This window comes from Mus caroli, chromosome 10, assembly GCF_900094665.2.
Source record: "Mus caroli chromosome 10, CAROLI_EIJ_v1.1, whole genome shotgun sequence".
Classification (NCBI taxonomy): domain Eukaryota; kingdom Metazoa; phylum Chordata; class Mammalia; order Rodentia; family Muridae; genus Mus; species Mus caroli.
This window is the reverse complement of record NC_034579.1, coordinates 45,960,135-45,980,216: the sequence shown is the minus strand read 5'-3', so window position 1 is coordinate 45,980,216 and position 20,082 is coordinate 45,960,135. Positions and strand designations below refer to the sequence as shown.

Below are 20,082 nucleotides of genomic sequence, written 5' to 3'. Positions count from 1 at the left end.
CTGGTGAATTTTCTATCACCACCTGCTTATCTGGAAAGACATCAATCGTAAGCCAATGAGAGAAACATACAGAGAGAAGCACTAAGAAGAGCAGTAGTGCCATTTAGTAAATTACCATTGAGATCTGTATGCATAGCCACACACTAAGGGTTGAACCTGGGCCTCAGGCATACTGGGCAAGCACTTTACTACTGGGATGGATTTTATTTTGAGATAAGATTATCTCAAAAAGTATCTCTAAGTTATCAGGGCTGAACTTGAACTCATCCTGTAGCCAAGACAGGCCTTGAACTTGTTCCTGCCTGAGCTTCTGGGACAGCTATGACTGCAGACTTGGGTCACCAGGTCCAGTTATACACTCAAAGCCATGTTTTCCTTTAACTGAAATAAATCTCCTTTTGATTTTTTGAACCACTTTTGCATGTCTCAGCCTCCAAATATGGCAATGGTCCATGATTCCCTATTATATGACTCAAAGATCAGAGCCCCTTCCCGTCAAAAGAAAAGAAAGCCAGAGGAGAGATGAGGCTGGACATCACCCAACAGATAACCCAGCAGTCATCATCCAGAAAAGAAGGGGAAGATCCTGTATGTCTATATTCTTTACATCATAGCAGCAATAATGGAGGAGTAAACTCAGAAGGAAAGGAGGAAACGGGCAGTTCCAAGAGATCAGAAGATAGCTCAGAAACTGGAGGAATGCTTGGACAGTCTCAGCTCTCAGGTAGGGCCACAAGGGACAACTGCTGTCATTAAATCATCTCCATTCCTCCCAAAGGAAGAAATGAGAACACTACACACACACACACATGCACACATGCACATGCACACACACAAACACACACACACAAATCTGGACATACCCAAATACAGAAGGTAATTTGTGTAAAATCTGATAAACAGGATGGCTTGTTTTACCAATTCTCTAACATCTGATTTAGCCCATAAACATAAAACTTGGTAGTAGAAATGAAATGAGCAGCAGCAGTAACTGTAATCAAGAGAGATGCAAGAACGCAGAAAAAATATTGGAGCTCTATTATTACAATAATATTGTAAATGTCTTTAATAAGGCTTAAAGGGAAAATTATATGTTGTTCATTAAATATCTCTGATAAAAATGTCATTACTATGCTTTAAAAGCAAAATATTAATATCTGAACAGACAGTTCTGAAAAAGTGATGTCAAGGCAGCTTTTTAGTTTTCCATCATGAATTCACATTAAATCCTATCTTGGAGTTGGATGGGCTGACCACCACAGGCCTTCCTCAATTAACTCAACTCTCCCCCTCTGATTTTTCCTCAACCAACTGAACCTTCATCCTCATATAAAGGATAAATAAACAAATCCTCATATAAGGGTAAGATGCTGTCTTAGTCAGGGTTTGCATTCCTGCACAAAACATCATGACCAAGAACCAAGTTGGGGAGGAAAGGGTTTATTCAGCATACACTTCCACATTGCTGTTCAGCACCAAAGGAATTCAGGACAAGAACTCACACAGGGCAGGAATTTGAATACAGGAGCTGATGCAAAGACCTTGGAGAGGTGCTGCTTACTGGCTTGCTTCCCCTGCCTTGTTAGGCTTGCTTTCTTATACAACTCAGGACTACCAGCCCAAGGATGGCACCACCCACAATGGGCTGGGCCCTCCACCTTTGATCACTAATTGAGAAAATGCCTCACAGCTGTATCTCATGGAGGCATTTCCTCAAGGGAGGCTCCTTTCTTCGAGATAACTCTGCTTGTGTCAAGTTGACACAAAACCAGCCAGTACAGATGCTGTCGCTGGCACAGACCCTTTAATTCCAGCTTAAGGTGACAAAGAGGAATGAGGACAGATTATTCTATGGGCATAAAGTTGTAACTAGATAGGAATAATAAATTCTGATGTTCCATTACATGATAGGATAGTCAGTGTTAACATCAATATATTTGATATTTCAAAATCTCTTCAAGATAGGATTTTTTAAATGGTGTCATCACAAAGAAAGAGAATGAATATTTGAGGTAATAGATAGCTCATCTAGCTTAGCGATCTGAGGGCAACAATAATGAATGGTCTGATAAGATATTCCAACTAGTGCAATCATGGCACAAACGTTATAGGAACAACCAACTCCTTTCTAATTGAATCTATGGTTTACTCCAAGAGATGGAACCCATATCTGTCATTGTTATAGAAGCAAAGAACCTGTGGCAAGATAAGACATAAGTCCTAGGGAAAAAAAACTAATACTATTATTCTGCTACATTGGCTTACTATTAAAATTACTCCTGATTACTTATTGCTCTACCCACAGATCAGAACATTTCTCAGCCCTTATCTGAGAAGTTTCTTCTTGTATTAGGTGACAGTTAACACAGAAACCCTACGATTGTAGAGCACTCAACCCTAAGTAGGACATACCTATCATACCCCTCACAACAAGGCTCAGGGAAGGAGCTAGAGAAAGTACCCAAGGAGCTGAAGGGGTTTGCAGCCCCCTAGGAGGAACAACAATATGAACTAACCAGTAACCCCAGAGCTCCCTGGGACTAAATCACCAACCAAAGAAAACACACGGAGTGACCCATGGCTTTAGCTGCAAATGTAGCTGAGGATGGCTTTGTAGGTCATCAATGGGAGGAAAGGCCCTTGGTCCTGTGAAGATTCTATGCCCCAGTATAGTGGAATGCCAGAGCCAGGAAATGGGAGTAGGTGGGTTGGGGAGCAGGGGGAGGGGGAAGAGGATATGGGGGTTTTGGAGGGGAAACTAGAAAAGGGGATAATATTTGAAATGTAAATAAAGAAAATATCTATTTAAAAAAAGGCAATAAAGATCATTAAGTCTAAAAAAAGAAAAAAAGAAAGAAAAAAGAAAATACAGAAGAGAATTGCAAAGTGTGGGCGCTGCTCTCACCATGCTTCTATAATCAAGCTGCACATATATCCATGATTATGACTAATATGGCTTTCTGTGAATAAGTCATGATGGTGCAACTAATTTATTATTTAAACTTAAAGTAGATAAAAATTTGGTTTTTTTTTCCTTTTAATAAAACAGACAAATGTTCTATTTACATTTAAGAAAAGAAAAGAAAAGAAAAGAAAAGAAAAGAAAAGAAAAGAAAAGAAAAGAAAAGAAAAGAAAAGAATAAAAGGGAAGGGAAGGGGAAGGGGAAGGGGAAGAAGGGGAAGGGGAAGGGGGAGGGGAAGGGAAGGGAAGGGAAGGGAAGGAAAGGAAAGAAAAAAGAAAACTAGAAACTGAAAGATTTTCAAGAGCCAAAGATGGCAGGTAACTTCAAGGAAACAGTGTTCTCCACACACAACCAGCATTTCCACATATGAACTCATGACAATTGTGACAGCATGCATAAGACGTGCACAAGCTCAAGCCAGACAAAACCCCAGCTTGTGCGGAGAGAGGGGAGCACCTGATCCCACCCCTAGTTTAGGAGCTATTGGCATTTAACAAAAAACGCTGCTAGGAGAGGGAGTTTTCTTTAGGAGTGTGACAGTTGGGTAACACAAATTGTGCTCAGGATTTTGGGTGTGTGTGTTTGTTTGCTTGTTTGTTTGTTTAACTAATAGATTAAAACCTCGACATTTGGTAGATAGTGAAGTGAAGGGGAAGAGGGTAGACTGGGTTGGGGGGGGGGGTTGGGGAAATAGGGATGAATATGATCAAAGAAATTGTCAAAGAATAAGAACCTTTTTTTTTTTTTTTAATTCTTGGTTTTTGAGGGCTGGAGCAATGTCACTGGTGTTCTTCCTGTGGAACTGAGAGTGATTCCCAACACTCACATGATTCACAACAGTTCACAAGCTGCTGTAACTCCAGGCCCAGGGAAAGCAATGCCCTCTTCTGGCCCCCAAGAGCACTGCATGCACATGGTGCATGATAATATAATAATAGCAGTAGTCATAGTAATAATTTTAAAGATTAAAAAGATCTCCAGCTCCATCACTTACCACCTGTGAGCCTCAGTTTCCTCACGCAGCAAATGAGAGGTGAGATCTCTAATCTAGGCACTACACAGAACTCTGATATAATCACTACATAGAACACTCAAGGAACCAATCAAGCAACTAAGATGACACTTGGAAAGAAATATGTACTTAGTGTTTGTTAGTTTAGAAAACACTGCATTTCCAAGTTCCAAAAAGATGAATTCAAAGAAAATACAGCTAGGATCACGTTGATATTCCAACATCCAGGAAGTTAAAATAGACAGATTGGGTGTTTGAGGGCTACTCAGTAAGACCTTTTAAAGGTTAAAAATCAAATAGCTGCACCCATTAACCACAGTACTCTGGAGGCAGAGGTAGGCAGATCTCCAAGTTCAAGAACAGCTTGGTTTATAAAGCGAGTTCCAGGACAGCCAGGGGTGCACAAAGAAACCCTGTCTCGGGAATAAAACAAAACATCAGAAAAAAAAAAAAAAACTCAACCATAACAGAAAAAGATAATTTTAATTAAAGTATAATAGAACATTTTATGAAGGTCAAGATTAAAGTGAATAGTAGTGCTGTGTCCATAGAAGAAAGACTAAATTTCACAGCTCTGGTGCTTTTTCAGGTCTTCTTTTTTAATAGAATGTTTTGGAAGTTGTGAATTACTATTAATACCAATGTGCCTTCAATTTGTTTCTCTGATTATTAAAGTTCATTATAAAGAATCATCTGTGGATAATTTTGATACTCAATATTATCGTTATAGATATTAAATACAGTTAAGGATGGAATCTATTTTACAGGTATACATTAGTGTATGGTGACTATTTGGGGCCATCAAAAAGGTGAAGTCTATACAAGTACTCCACAAATCTGAGGCATAAGAGGAAACTCTTTGATATTTACTGTAGGTCAGAAAGTCAGTCAGCAAGGTCTTCCTTCATTTGACAACATAAAAGAGGAGCAACTTTTAATGATTATATTGTTTACCAAGTTTGAAAAGTTATTTCCTAAACTATATTAGCAATAGGAATATCACTGGTCCTTAAATACATTTAAACAAATTTAAATCTTAACACTGAAATTTATTCAGCACTGTCTGAAGGAACAAATAAATTTGAGAGATTTTTTTTAAACATTTGCTGGTTAAAGTAAGGATATATAAAGTTTTCTGCTCACTAAGTATGTTAACATTTTAAAATCCTTTTTAATTATGAGGGTTCTCACAACATTTAACTGAAAACGTTTTTCTCTGACATGAAGTATCTCTGCTTCAGCGTTAGCCGACTTTTGGAGTGTTGAGTAGATAGCTACTAATCTGGATTGTCTCCACTAGTTGTTTTTAGTAACAGAGATTGAATTTTTTATGTTGAAAACGACTTCCTTCTATATGATCTATACATTAGTCGACAACACTACTTGAGATTTCCATTAAAAATGATGTTCTAAAATCTAAACTTAGTAAACAAGTAATGAAAACCTCTTGCCCAGCTGAAAATATTAAATCTTTCAGATCATTCAAATTCAATTTTTTCTTTTATTTTCCAAACATGATATCAGAATACTATTAGTCTAGAATTCTTATTAGAAATTGAGTTTAAAATATTCTATCCTTTGGGGCTACAGAATCCATCACAAAACACTGAAAATCCCGCCCCTCTATCAGCCTTGCTAAGGTCATATATCAATGAACACTAGGAAAAGTATCATGATAGACTGATTTTAATGGCACATATAAACTAGTGCTAAGATATACTTTTGATAGCTTCAATAGGCAGTAGTAATTCAGAATACTAAAAATGTGCCATCATAGGTACAGTAGCTATGCAGGGCATGTAAGGATGTAATAACCACAATGTCCATAACTTTATTTGAAATTATTTAGTAGGAAATGTATACATGAAACATCAACCACATACAGCTATAGAAAACCCAAGAGAGGACTGGCAAGTGTCAACAGTGCACTATTCATTCAACATATAAGTCTGGAAAAAAATGTTACGATACTTTAAATTTTATCTTAAGAGTAGAAGAGTATTTTTGAATTTTAAAATATACTAAGTCTGTAATCATAAAGAGAACCAGAATTTTCCATTTTCCTTTCAATTACTTTTCATAGTTTATTGGGTGTTTCACATTTTCAATTTTCTTCGCATTAAATACTAATGTTTTCCATCTGAACTAGCTATGAATAATTACTACTACCAATTAAACTGAAGTACATATGAATTCCAGACTCAAGTCTTCATACATTGTACTTTCCCTTTGCACTTTACGCTCTCAGGTCTCTCCCCAGCAGTCACTGGCATTACTTTCTCAATGTATCTATCCTCCTAATACTAGGAACAGGGTAGCTCTAGAGCTTAACACACATTTGAAAGCTGTGGGCACTCATATATGGTTTTTACGTGGCAGAGAACTCTCTCAGATTATACTTGTCTTGTAGAAATCATAAACTAGTTGTGGTTTGTTTTATCATGGGGGTGATGTTTTGAAAGAACTATTGTTGTTCCATTGAACCTCAGGCATTGGAGAAACCAAGAATATTTATAGCTATGGTGTCTTCTCTTCTCATCTTTCTTTCCAGCTCTGGAAAATACAGTGTTCATATAGAAGCCAGTAAGGCAGAAAGTATACAACACCTTTCCTAAATATTGCAGGTGCTAATTAAAGCAATGTTAGATTTCTGTTCATTGGTGATTCTATTCAATAATAACGACAAATTTTCCTAAGTATATTTTAACAATAAATTTGTCATAAGAAAATTAGGGGGAAAAAAAACTTCTCACAACATAGCTTCCACTAAATTATCACACTCTCATTTGACCACTGGTTATTTAAATTTTCCCTCTACTTTCATGTCATGAAAATCACTTCAAAGTGTGCACTATATAAATGTTTACATTTGGAAAACATCTGGAGCGTCAAGTTATTTCAGAGCTTGCTTAGTGTTTAAGGGCTCTTTGAGGTAGTGTGTTTGGAAAGGATTCACTTTACCAGTCTCTGGCTGCCCAGAGAAGTAGCCCGAGGAGTAAATGTGGTGATTCGCTACTATCATAAAAACTCAATAGCCATCTATTTAATCTTCTAAGACAATGTAAAGTAGTAACTTCCAGCCAGATGTGTGATATACACATCAAACAAATAGCAACCTGTTCGTTATGAAAATTCCGTCAACACACACAGAGCCAACTGATGGCATGTCATCTGAAGCAGTTTCCCCATTTGCAGCTATAAAAATTGTTCTGAGGATTTTTATGCAAGGAATAGGAGCTGAGACTCATTTTTAAAAGGGGAGGGGGTAAGCGACTTTAGCTTTCCATCTTGGGTGCCTGTGCGCATACACACCTGTGCTCCCTTCTGTCTTCAGTTGAGGTAAACAATGTTCAGCAAATGTGTGCCACGCTAGTTTTCCTTCCATAAGTCACGTATTTATGCTTATTTACAGCCTTTTAATCTGATGTAAGGTTGAGGGTCTAGTTCTACAGCTCTCAAGAAATATGTAAGGAATGACATAGACAACAGAAGAAAAAAAGATTACTTACCCACTGGAAAACAAAACAAAACATTTCAAAATGAATGCTAACAAATTAGGTTTACCCATTGGGAGGTAGAACTTGCATTTGGATCTTTTATAGGGGTCTGGGTGACTATATGCCCTGCTGTTGGATAAAGAATGAGTACTAACCACAGTCACCAACAGAGAACAGAGGTTATACAAAATACTTGTGCTGTCTTAGACATACGAGGCACTTTCTGTAAGTTTTTTTTTTCTTTTCCATGGTAAGCCAATTTCACCCTTTGCTATTTCTGTTTCACAAGTTCATTTTATAAATTATACCTTGCCAGTTTCTTATGTTTATTATAATAATATGAAAAACTGTGGCCATTAGGTAGATGGTTTGTTTCATGATACCCAAAATAATGGTATGTTTTTACTCTGTAATAAAATACATTACTTTTTTTGCTATTACAAATGTCAAATATTGCTTTTAACATGGTTTACTAAAAAGTGAACAATTAAAATATGCTAAGTAGCCATCTATTATTCTTTTTCATCTATTATTCTTAAATAAGCAATCCTTACTTAAACCAAATTCATTTGCTGAGTCTAGTGAGTTATTCCTCTTAAACAAAGCACTAAGTGTTATTGCTAAGTATATTTCCAGCAGCTATATTTTTACTTGACAATTTAAAGCAATATGGAATGAATCCAAGCCTCATCCTGTCTACTGTACTCTATTCCAAAGAGCATCCTTTAGCCAACTTCCTAATGTCAAGATAGCATTTCTGCTAAGTGTCTGGTGTGTCCCTGTTTCCAAAGCAAAGAATTTCGAAGATCCCATAAAATCACAAGTTTTCAATGTCTTAAAAAATAAATATAAACTGTACACACAAAAGATTTCTTTATATAGATTTCAGCCCTATGCAACTTTACTTTCATGCTGCACAGAATATGCTTTCTTCAGCAGGCACATGCTAGACCACGTGATCAGCTGTAAGGCACAGTTCTGGAAAGAGCAAGAATCCAGTGCAGCTGCAGCAGCTGCCCTGTCTATCACACCCCGCAGATCCAGTAAAGATGCACTCACAAATTCTTGTAGCTTAACCCGTAGCCTTTACTTTCTAGGAGTTAAAGTTAGACTCTCTTGGTCACTCAGGCCCCCTTTGTGGCTCAAGGGGAGTGGGGGAATACTTTTTCAGAATTCTAACTTTGATTGGAGACTCTGTTTAAAATTAAGAACTTCAAACCCCAGATCTGAAAAAGTGAAACAGATGTCCAGTTTGTTACCAGTAAATGGCTCCGTACGGCGGATCCTACCCTCTCTCCCTCTCTTTTCTTTCTGTCGCATTAAATTTTGTTTAATACAGGGTTCGCATGAAAAGGTTAAGAGAAAAAAGAAAGCAAATATGGACAGTATGGGAGGGGGGGCTCCTAAATCTTTTCCTAGAAAACAACGAAGGGGAACTTCAAAGCCTTTGACCTGCGGCTGTGCAGAACAACCAGGACCAAACCGGAGCCTGGGCATGCACACAAAAACACACGCTCTGTCAGAGAAGGTAGTCCCAGACCGGCACTTAGGACACTCACGTGAGGACATAGTTGACGCTGACGATGCAGTGTGGCCTGGAGGAGCGGCTGTTGTGTACGATGGTAGCGTAACTCTGCACCCAGACCCAGCCGCCCTGCTTCGCCAAGAACCTGTAGTACTTGGTGGTCACTTGTCCCTTCACCAACACTGGAAGACAGAAGCAGATGATGATGTCCCGACAGGTCCCAAGTGCTGGGTGGTTTGAGTGCAAACCCATTCTGTGCTTTGATAACTGTGCATGTGGGAGAGATTACAAGCAAATTCCCAATCAGTTGATTGACCGGTTAAATGGCATTGAGTCTGGAGTCCCACAAACTAATACCCATTATATGCTAATTGTTGGCATGACCCCTCCCTGGTGCCCCTGTCTTCCACACCAGCAAGGAGGAAAACATTGAAAGTTAAGGGTTTTCCCAGACTGGCTTTTCCTACTGCAGAAATCTACCCCTAAATCCTCAGTCCTGGGAGATAAAAGCCAGGTGAGTTAATGCGCATGAGAAACTTAGCCTAGGTTGTTTAAACAGTTCACATCTTTAGTGATGTTTGCAGGTGAAGAATAAAACCCCACTAAGGGAACACCCTCCTTGCCCCTGTCTCCATTAGTATTAGCAGTTCCATTAAGTCAGAAATACCAGACAGGGACATAGCAGTCCTTTTCGGAGTCTCTGTACTGCTACCACCTCTACCCCCCTAGGAAGAACTATCAGCAATCTGATGGACTTCAGCCCACGCGGTTCTATTGAGAGCAGTGTGGGGCCTTACATAAGTGGTGTGCACAGCGCAGGTGGAAGGTGTCACAGCCATGCACGTGATGGTACAGGGTCTTCTCAATCAAGTCCTGAGGTTCATATCCAGTCAGCTCTGCCACCCTGGAGGAGGGAAAAAACACCCTTCAGATGAATGGAGGACTTTCCATCTCGCTTTACCTGGGTTCCTGCCTCCGTTTCTCCAAACCTGGTTAGATGTCCCACCCGCAAAATGGGCTAGTAAGATCAAGGGACAGCTCCCCCTCGCCAAATGCTGTGATTGTTTAGTGCTGCAATTGTTCAGAGTCTCCGTCCGTCTCTCTTGACTGCCTGCTCACCTGGAGTCCAGGAAAATAAGCTTCATATCCAGACTGGCTCGGAACATGAACATGTTGCTGTGTAGTTTGATCTCTGTCACAGCGCTCGGAGGCAGGGAGTGACCCACAGCCACCAAGCCCACATTTTGGTAGCATCCATCAAAGGGAGACATATCCAGGCTGTACTGGCGGATCTTCAGGTAGCCGCTACAGTGAATGACCTGTGTTGGAGGGGGAGGGGCAAGAGATCGGGAAGAGATCCCTAACTGAAGGGGAGGAGTTGAAACACAGTAAGATTCCACTTGGCCACAAAAGCTTTGGTGCTCCCTCCTCCCAAAAGTGACTGCACAGCCATGGGGAAGTCATGTAAAGAAAGAAAATAAAGACAGAGAGGCAAATGGGTGGTTCCCACCAAACTACCACAGGTAAGTCAGGGTAAGGTTCCTGCTCTCCAAAGATGCTGGCTTTTCAACTAGAGAATCCCAGCTTACAGCTAAGGCTTTGGTTCTTAACTTCCACGGGACACAAATGACTGAGGGGCCAAAAACTTGACAGTGTTTGAACTGTAAAGCTCCTCTCTAAAAGCAGCCTGGTTTGCAGACCCTGCAGAGGCAGTCTTTTAAGTGTTCCCCGGGTTCCCACAAAGCTTAAAGACCATAGTGACGCTTTGAGGGGCTCACTACAAAGTTCTGGACACACAAGTGTCGTCCCTGGGCCAGGAACCAACCTTTCCTGCCCCAGAAGCCTAGTCCTTGCCTGGCCACCCTCAGAGTGCACCTTCAATCTGTACCACACACCTTGTAGCCACCGCAGGTGAGGCCAGCATTCCGCTTGGCCAAAACACACTTCATCCTTAGAAAGAAGGAGCGTTCGATCTCGTACTCTGTGAGAAAGAAGAGGAAGGCTCAGGAGGAGAGAGGGACAGCCCCCAAGCAACAGTCCCAGCGAAAGCTAAATCAGGGAATAGCCCCAAGCTGACTGACAGGAGCAGAAGCTTAAGGCCTGTCTGCCTTACCCTGTACAAAGTGAGAATGATAGGGTTGATGGGCTGTGAGCACTGCTGTCATCTCATCGTGGTCAGCCGGGTGGATATATTCATAGATGCTGTTCCCAGTCAGCTCTACCTGTAAAGAGGAGAGTGTCACTATCTCTGTAGTGGTGCAATGCCCCTGAAAGAAGCTGAAAACTTGGATCAAGGGGTCAATGGGGCCATAAAGAAGGAATAGTCTTTGTTACTTGCTACCTGGATCTTATCTGTCTCTCAGCTTCCTTACCTGAAAAATAATCATAAATATCAGTAGCGATGAGAACAATGATCATTACAGTTACATCCCTTGTAAGGTCTGGTAAAACAGCATAAGTATGTAAACTCCTCCCACCATGTCTGACTTATGGTAAGAACTCCAAAAAGTTGTGTTTGTTTGAGTCTGCAATAGATGCTAAAGGATGAGGGCAGTCCAGGAGCGGAGCTATTGGGTCATCCTGTCTGTCACCTAAGATGTTTTCGGTGCCCAAATGCAGATATAAAATGACTGGGGAAGCCCTCCCGCACAATTCCAACTGTGAACACTGCAGACTGGACTGGTGAACCACTCACCTACCTGAGAAAGGCCCAGGTGAACTGAAGCTGTCTCTGAAATGTACATGATCTTCCCATCTGGGGCTACCACGAAGATGAAGCCATCCAGAGTCTGGGGAGGCAGAAATAGAGTGAGAGATCTGAAGAAATGAAGGGAGGGAAACAGTCAGTTCAGAAAGGTGAGACTGTGACAGACTATCCAGAAGCAGGGCAGAGAACAACCAGAAGCATTCTCCTCTTTTGAACCTCCCAGGTCTGTAAAGTATTCAGCACGCGGACAATTCAGAGTGAGGCTACAGACCAGGCTGATGCCCTGAGATGGAAAAAGAAATCTGTGGCAGATGCACACAAAAGCACTGGGTATGGGAGCTGAATCTCAGCCTTCAACAGGAAATAGGTCCAGCCCTGAGGACAGTGGTTCCTGTAAAGAACCTGTGTCAGTACTGAAGGGTCCATAGTGGCAGTGATCAGCACTGAAGAGATCCAGAGCAATGGCACTGGTTGACATGGGGAGCACTGGCAATTTGATGCTATAGACAGAAGCAAGCTGGTGAAGACTCTGGAAAAAGTCAGAAGAGGGGGGATTTAGGAGATGAGAGGCTTTTCTGAGCAGCCAGTCTGTAAAGTAGTGTTACAGTGTGTGTGTTTGTATATGTTTACACAGATGCATCAAGCTGGCAGGCTCTTTATAAAGAAACTTCTTAGACTGCCCCTGCCCCTTCATCTCTGTGAATAAGGCAATGGAGATCTAGCGTAACTCAGACTGCTCTCAGGGAACATAAATGAATGCATTGACCACACAATTAAGTAGATAGTGATACACAGGCAAGAGAGACAGAATCTAAGCATTACAGAGGCCTCACTTTGGAGTTTCAGCAGACCCTTGAAGAGGGTCTAAAGAGAAGGCACCTTAAGCAGAAGAAATGATGTAATGAAGTCAAGGACTGAGGGGTGGGTTGACTTGTTATGTCAAGAACTGGTCTTTGGTAGGGCTACATTGGTACATACTCAGTGGAGTTTTAGAGTTTGGAATGTCAATGAGACCCTGCAATTGTTCCTGCAGACATTGTGATTCCAACAGACATTCTAACCAAGAGAATAATATGCTTTCATGTCCCCTTTTCCTAGAAGAATGACCTACAGGAGTCAGGACGAGGAGCCCATGTAGTGCACACTAAAATAGGGTCTAAGAAAGGGGGGAGTCTAATTTAATGATGATACTGAAAGCAAATGTTATGCTAATTGGGTGGCAGACACAGAAAGTAAGGTTGATTTCCTGGTTTCAGTAAAGTTAGTAAGCAGACGACAGTAACATTAACCAAGACTGAAAACTTTGAGAAATTGGGATTTTGTTGTGAGTCCCTGTCATCTCTCCGATTGAAAACCCAGATGTTGTGTAAATAGAAATCAGGAAAGGGAGATAATACATTCTTGTCTTAAATATGTCTAGTTGGCAGTGGAAAACAAAAGTTGGGAGCCTGGGAGGTAGTCTACACTAGAGACCAGCTGGGATCATAGGGGCTAAACAGTACAGGTGACAAGTGCTAGTATAGATCTTCCAGAGGCTTTGGAGTTCTGAGAGAAGAAACAGCGTTAGGAGTTTATTAAAATCACATCACAGCCAATAGTGTAAAGTTTTTAAAAAGAGACAAGGAAGAAGAAAAGATAAATTGAGGGAATTATGCTATTGTAGAAACATAGGAGCAACTAGAGAGTTGACCTTAGTGTCTTTCTGGTCTTTGCTCCAATGCAGAGCATTCCCTAACTGAAAGGAGGTCTCCTCTTTCCCTATCTTGTTTTTTCTCTGTAATGTCTACACCACCAGAAACTCCACAGAACCACTAAAAATGGACACATATAAGAAAGGAAATACCAAGAGGGCAGGGATTTTTTGTGTGGCACACAATTGATCTTCCAGTGTCTGTTGGTTGAACAAATTCAGGTAAAACCTTGATATGTGGAGCCTGTGTGGAGCCCAATGAGGGAAAATCAGACTGTAGGGAAGTGTTGCCAATGGAGAGGGGAGGGAAGAACTTCAGAGCTTTAAGGAAGAACTGCTTAGTGAAGGGAGCAAAGAAAGCAAGACAGGCACAAAGGTCAAAAGCTACTTCCCTGTTCAAACTCCTAGGGAAAAAAAATATGCAGGAACAAGGAGAGATGGCTTGGGAGACCCAGGTACCTATTCTGAGGTAAGATGTTTCAGTGAAGAGAGCCAAGGGCTTTTCTAGATACATTCAAAATGGAGGCCGTACATGGGAAACATTCACCCAAGCTCTCTTTGTTCAGTGAAACTAAAATCTATTTGGTGTCTAGGAGAGAGAAGGGAAAAGGAGCAATTGGAAGCTTTCCCGCTGCCTGGTTCCCCTAGGCTTCATAGTTTCAGACTACCACTCTAGAGGACCCCAGTGGACTTGATAATAATAGAGGATGTAGGGTGGAAAACAAGTGTCACACCTAAAACTGCCACTGGGAGTTATTATTTAAAATATTTGTTCTCGGACTTAAGCGGCCAATGGACAGTTAAAACCCCTGTGTACTACAAATAACAAAGTAATGGTCACCTCATATTGTTTAAACTCATTGCGCTCGTGTGTGTGTGTGTGTGTGTGTGTGTGTGTGTGTGTGTGTGTGTGTGTGTGTGTGTATGATTTGCAAAGAGCTTGGACCAGCCTAAAGTGGGGAGCGCTGGCAAAGGGAGGACGCCTGGGAACTACTGGGAAGAGACGAAATGAGTTGCAGACGCAGCTGGATCTGGAATGCACCGGCTTAAAGCAATGAGGGCATTTATTGCAGATTCTGGTTATTTCCTTTGCAAATTCTTCATTTCAGATCCTTGCCGAGCACTGCCTCCCAGGCCTGACGCAGAGCATTTCAGGTTTCTTAGCCGAAAAGGGACAAACAGAACCCCCTCTTCTGGACAGAGCCCCGCTGGGGCCTTACCAGGCTGATTTTCAAACCCAAAGTCTTGGTTGTCACTTTGCCATGCTTTCAGCCTCCACAAGCAGGCACCACTGGCTCATCTAGCTAGATTAAGAGCTCAGACGTAAGGAGAGCTATTGGGATGCCCCCTCCTCTGTTTTTTCTTCCCTCCCACCAGAAAACAAAGACTCGGATAGTGCCTGGGCGACCAGAAGTCTTGCATCTGTACCTGGAGTAGATGAGAGCCCAGTTCGCGACCAACGTTGTCCAAGGGGCTGGTTCGACTGGTGTGGCCCCACGCCTCGCCAAGCCCTGTGGAGACACGCAAACATTAGCGAGAGAACCCAGACCCTGTAGGCAGTCGGGGGCTGGAGAGAGGTTTGTCTCGCAGTGGGAGCGGAGCAGCGTGGGTTACCACCTTCCCTTTATGGATCCGATCTGAGGGGATAGGGAACTGGGTCAGCTGGCAATTCTTGCCCATAAGTTCTAGTGGCTCCAGTCCTGGACAATCCCAGCTCGATCTTTGAGCGGGTTCCTGTTCTGTTTAGCTCAGGAAGGGGTTATTTCTCGTCCCAAGTTTTCAGTTTTCATCCTTGTCCTTTTAAGCAGCCCGAGAGATTCCTCCCACTTTGTCAATGCAAATGTCACACACATTCAGACACACACACACACACACTCGCGCGCGAACAAACAAACAAACAAAAAACAGAGGCCACCAGCCGCACGGGTTCAGTCCTGGCAACCTTTCTGATTGGCTGCGGGGCTTTCTAGACGTAGGTTCCCCCTAGTCTGACCTGAATATTCTTGGAGAAACCTGTTTGTGGATAATTTCCTGCTTCTCTTTCAACAGAATCTCTAGGCAATCCTCTCTTTTTCTTTTCCCTGGGAGCCCAGGCCTTATCCCATATCCTTATTTCCCTCACCAAAGAACAAGAACTTTTCTGGCTATTTTCTCTCTATTCTGAACCTAGAGAGTTGGTTTTTCTACTACTCTAGTACCATCTATCAACAAAGCCAGGCCATTCTTTCCCTTTGTCTTAGCACGCCAACCTTTCAAGCCTTTGGCACAATCTTTTCCTAAATATGCCTTAAGAAATATTTATGTAAGATTCCTTATATAATCATATGTAATATGGTCTACTACCCGTAGCAAGACCAAAAAAAAAAAAGTGCAAAAGCATGTTAAACTATTTATGGCCATCTTTTAACTGTTACTGATAAAAGTACTTCACTAGTTAAATCTTTCGTTTTTTACATCACAAACAAGACGTAGTTGTTTTTAATGGTGATCTATTTCGTTAGGAGCAAATACTCTGAAACATATACGCTGGATTTGTAATATGGAAAAAGAAAATAGTTTTTCACAATAAAGCATTCGGTTAGTTTTTTGAAGATGTTTAACTAGGACCTGTTTCCTAAGCAAGTGATTAAAAACCCTGACAACGAGTAACAGTTAGCGCCCCTTAGGCTCAAATGGGGTCTTTCTGGGTGTTTGCACACCTAAATAAATCTAACGATTTCCGCAATGCTCTGCAAATACTGCGGATCGGCTCCTGCGACTGCCCCTCCCTCCATCGCGCCGCGTGATCCTTCCTGACGCCCCAGCTCGCCCAGCTCCCCTCCCCGAGTGACACTGTGATTTTGGCCCCAGTTATCAGGGTGAGCCAGTAAGTACTGAAGGGTCGGGTCTCAGCCACCAATACACACCCCTTCGTGTTGCCGCCTCCCTTCCTCCCCTCCCAACTCATCCTCCTGAATTCCGTCTCCTATCTAGAAGAAGTAGCTGGAGTTGGCCACCCTAAAGAAAAGAGAAAAGACCTTGCTGAGACCGCCGAGGACTTGGTTGGCGTCGACCTTGGGGCCCCGCAGAGCCCAGAAAACCAGAAGCTTCTTGGGATCAGAGGGCAGGACATTCCCGCTGGTCCTCTAGAGATCCAAGGGCTGCGGTTGTCTGGGACTAGTCCTAGTCGCCCCTCAAGCTAGCGAAACCTGTGTTTTAGGCAAACAAACGTCTTTAATAGAAAAATTTGAGGGTCGCCTGAAGCCGCCTGCAAATCACCGAGTGGGGTCGCAGGGTTAGAAGTTGGCGGGGGCGTGTAAAAAGACCCTGCCTAAGAACTCTAGATGCCTGCTTTGCTCTGCCGGGTTGCGCCCTCATTAGCATGCGCCTATGAGGGAAAACAAGACTTGCCCACAGGTTAATAAGCAGCCTGAGCGGGTGCGAGCTAACAGGGGAGTTCCTCTCTCTACTCTGCGCCCCCCCCCCTCACACCTGGGAGGAAACTTGTTTTCACAGAGGCTGCGTTCCCTTTTGTAGGCAGAGGAAACTTGTCACACGGTTGAGTCTGGGTTAATGTTTTATGAGGAACTGACTGCCCGGCTCTACCGGTGGATCTCACCAAGGGAGGAGCTCACCCTCCAAAATGTGGAGGACACCCCCCCCAAAAAAAAAAACAGATTAAGGTTCTCATTTCCCAAAGTCTTAAAGTGCTGCCAAGGATCCTCTCACCTCTTTGCTTCGATGAAGCGCCCCAGCACCCAGTTTCAGTGGGCAAGGGGTGGGGGGGTGGGGGAGCTGAGATTTCGTTTCTGCACTTGACCTACCGCAGAAAATTCGCAAATCCTTTGATTGTCTGTTTAAAATGAGGAGGAACCAGCTCCTTTTGCGGCGGGATTACAGTGAGAACACGATCTAAAGATTCCCTTGTAACTCGGTGAGGCAGAGGGAGCAGGGTTTTGCAAAGGAGAAAAGGCTCTCTGTGAGGGAGGCGATAACTAAATCAGGTTTCAGACAAAAGGATTTTCCCCAGCTAAAGTGGCTGAAGACAAAGGAAAACATAATCTATTTTGGAAGATTTCCAAGATATGCCACATTAACCTCAGCAGATAAATTTTACTTCTCTCAGGCCCCTCACTTTCCTTAAAATCTGGTTTATCATATTTACATAAGTAGTATTAGAAGGGGTGTATCTATTATGAATCTAAAGGGCTAGCTCACATTTCCTGTGAATACCCAAGCAACTTTCACTGTTGCTTTACGCTTGGTGCACGGTTGAGCCATTTCCATTTAAATACCCCCTGACCCAAGGATTACCTCAATGGACTGACTGCGCGGGTTTTGTAATTTCCTGAAAATGAGATTTCGATTTATAAAACAAGAAACCAATTAGTAACCAAATGAGGCGAAGTAGATCCACTAAAATTGACCTAATCCCACAGGCACCATTTAGGCCCGTTCTTGGTGAATGAATGATGAGCCCCAGTCTAGCGCGCGCTCAAAGCATCATCCAGCTGTGTTATTGCAGGCAGCAAAAATAAATTGATCGGGCTTTTTCTTCGAATGAATTTCATGCCCTTGACAAAATACTGATTACAGGCCAGGCATCACCGCCTCCTTTGCTGGCTACAAAGAGAAGAGCTTGTTGTAGTGGCCCCTTCTTTCTTTCCTCCCTTATTAGCACAGCGTCTCCATAAAAATGTGTCCTCTCCACAATGCCTAGTGTGTCTCGGAGGCAATAGGGAGGTTTCCTGTGACCCGTCTACAACCGAGGACAAGGGTGATACAAGCCCTTCCAAGCCCTCCTTCTAATTTAAGGTCCCCAGAGGCTAGTGGTTGCTACTTAGGCGGAGTGCGTGAAAAAGAAAACCTGAAACCCCAAATACCACGTGTGTGCGCCAGGGCTGAAAGTCCTGCGCTGGCATTCCTGGGGCTGTGGCATCAAACAGCCTCTGGGTTCTCGTTTGAAGTGGCTAAACAACAGAGCTCTCTGGGGGAGAGAAGGGCAGGGAATGGGTGCCCTGCGTCGCACCAACTCCTGGTGCAGTTCCAGGGCAGAGCACTTTGTTCATCAACAAGGCGCATCAGGGTCTCCGAACCTGTCCTAGGTCACTAGAACATTGTCCTAGGAACTGTCCCAGGTCACTGCTTGAGACGGAGCTCGCAAAGGCTCCTGTGATCTACCTCCGCAAGGCCTGCGCGGTACCGGTGCGTGTCCTACTCTTGCCTGCCCGCCTCTCCCCGGCCAGAGCAGCGACAACTGTGTCAGGAATCTTCTAGTGTTTGTGTTGTTCAAAGCTGAAAGCCGCGGGTCACTAGTTTCTCCGGCTTTTTCCCCAACCCAGTGTTTGCGCTTCCGGTTGGGGACCAGTAGCTGCCAACCAGGCTTTGTAACCCAGCCCGCTGCACCCGCTGCGCGTTACCCAACACACCAAGAAATTGGGGTTTCTTCGGATTTAGCTTAAAACTGGGAACAAGTGTCCTGCATGGAGGCTGAGGGTGCCGTCGTAAAGGAGTTTAGTGTTCGGAAATGCGCGGGCTGGATAATGCCCCCTCGATAGAAGACCCTCGCCTCCAATCAAGGCAGCCCCTCACCTGGCGACCTACGAATTCCGAATTCCGTCCTGCGGGGAATGAGGGAAGGACCTGATCTCCTTTGAGCGGAAAAACTACCCTGAAGGATGGTAGTGCTTTCTGCAGCACAAAGGATGTGTCACACTCTGGTATGTAGCAAGGTCTGACCTTTAGATAGGGCTTGTGACACCTCCAATTCTCTGAGAACTTAAGACCAGGACGGTTTGGAAATCATGCCCAGACTTCAAGAAGACATGATTCAAAAAGAAGATCCGACATATCACTTGTACCTATTGGGCTGAGAGCTTTCCGCGGTGGGAAAAAAAAAAAAAAAGTGTGGTAAGGTCGGAGATAAAAAGCCACCCGGGGTCTGAACAGAACCACCAGGGTGTCAAACCCGCCAGCATGTCAAACTTGTGAAAAAAGTTTACCCCATTCTACCCATTCCGTTAGCAACTTCGGAGTAACCGGACTGAACAACTGGCAGTCCAAGATACTGGCAAAGTGACCCACCTAAATAATAGGTATTGTTACTGTCTGTCTCCTTCTCTTGAGAAATACCGGGGCCCATAAGGGAATACCGCAAGAATCCAGGAGTTTGCGTTCGAAACTTGCATCTGACTGCAAAAAAAATTTCAAAGATATCAAGATTCCTCTGAAATGTAAAAACAACTCCCCTAAAAAAAATCTACCCTTATATGTTTAATAAGTTTTAGTCTTAGATGGATAATTGTGCTGCGTTTGAAAGCATCCCACCATAGCTTATGATGTTCCGTTTGTTGTTTATTTTTAATTTGTGATATACCCATCTTCTTTTTAAAAAATCATTGATCGGAATCTACACATTCTCGTCATAAATCTGTCTTGCACACAGTTTAATTCTGCACCCACTTAAAACGAACATCAAAACTGGAATTAAGCAGAGAAAACCAGACTTGAGCATAAAATGTGTTTAAAGGAGGCTTTAAATGAGAAAAACTTGTGTTAGAAAATAAACATTGAAACCCAATGCTCAATCATTTCCCTGAGCAGCAAGAAAAACAGCCTTAAATCACATATCCACGTGGGAAACCAAGCTTTTTTTAAAAAAAAAATTAAGTGTTTTCTGTTTGTTTGTTTTTTAGTTAATTCAAAAAAT

General features: G+C 42.8%; 1 protein-coding gene across 2 annotated transcripts in view; it reads right to left on the bottom strand.

Annotated features, from left to right (window-relative positions):
- Sim1 (SIM bHLH transcription factor 1) overlaps nt 1-20,082 on the bottom strand; it is an 86,702-nt gene that overhangs the window by 61,760 nt on the left and 4,860 nt on the right. The window contains exons 3-9 of one of the 2 annotated variants that reach the window (XM_021174968.2): nt 14,823-14,905; nt 11,697-11,786; nt 11,111-11,219; nt 10,893-10,978; nt 10,117-10,316; nt 9,795-9,901; nt 9,032-9,179 (exon numbers count right to left, since the gene is read on the bottom strand). In XM_021174968.2, the coding sequence (XP_021030627.1) occupies nt 9,032-9,179; nt 9,795-9,901; nt 10,117-10,316; nt 10,893-10,978; nt 11,111-11,219; nt 11,697-11,786; nt 14,823-14,905 (823 nt within the window). Of the gene's footprint in view, nt 1-9,031; nt 9,180-9,794; nt 9,902-10,116; nt 10,317-10,892; nt 10,979-11,110; nt 11,220-11,692; nt 11,787-14,822; nt 14,906-20,082 lie in introns of those variants that run through there. The other variant, XM_029482923.1, reaches the window with a different exon arrangement.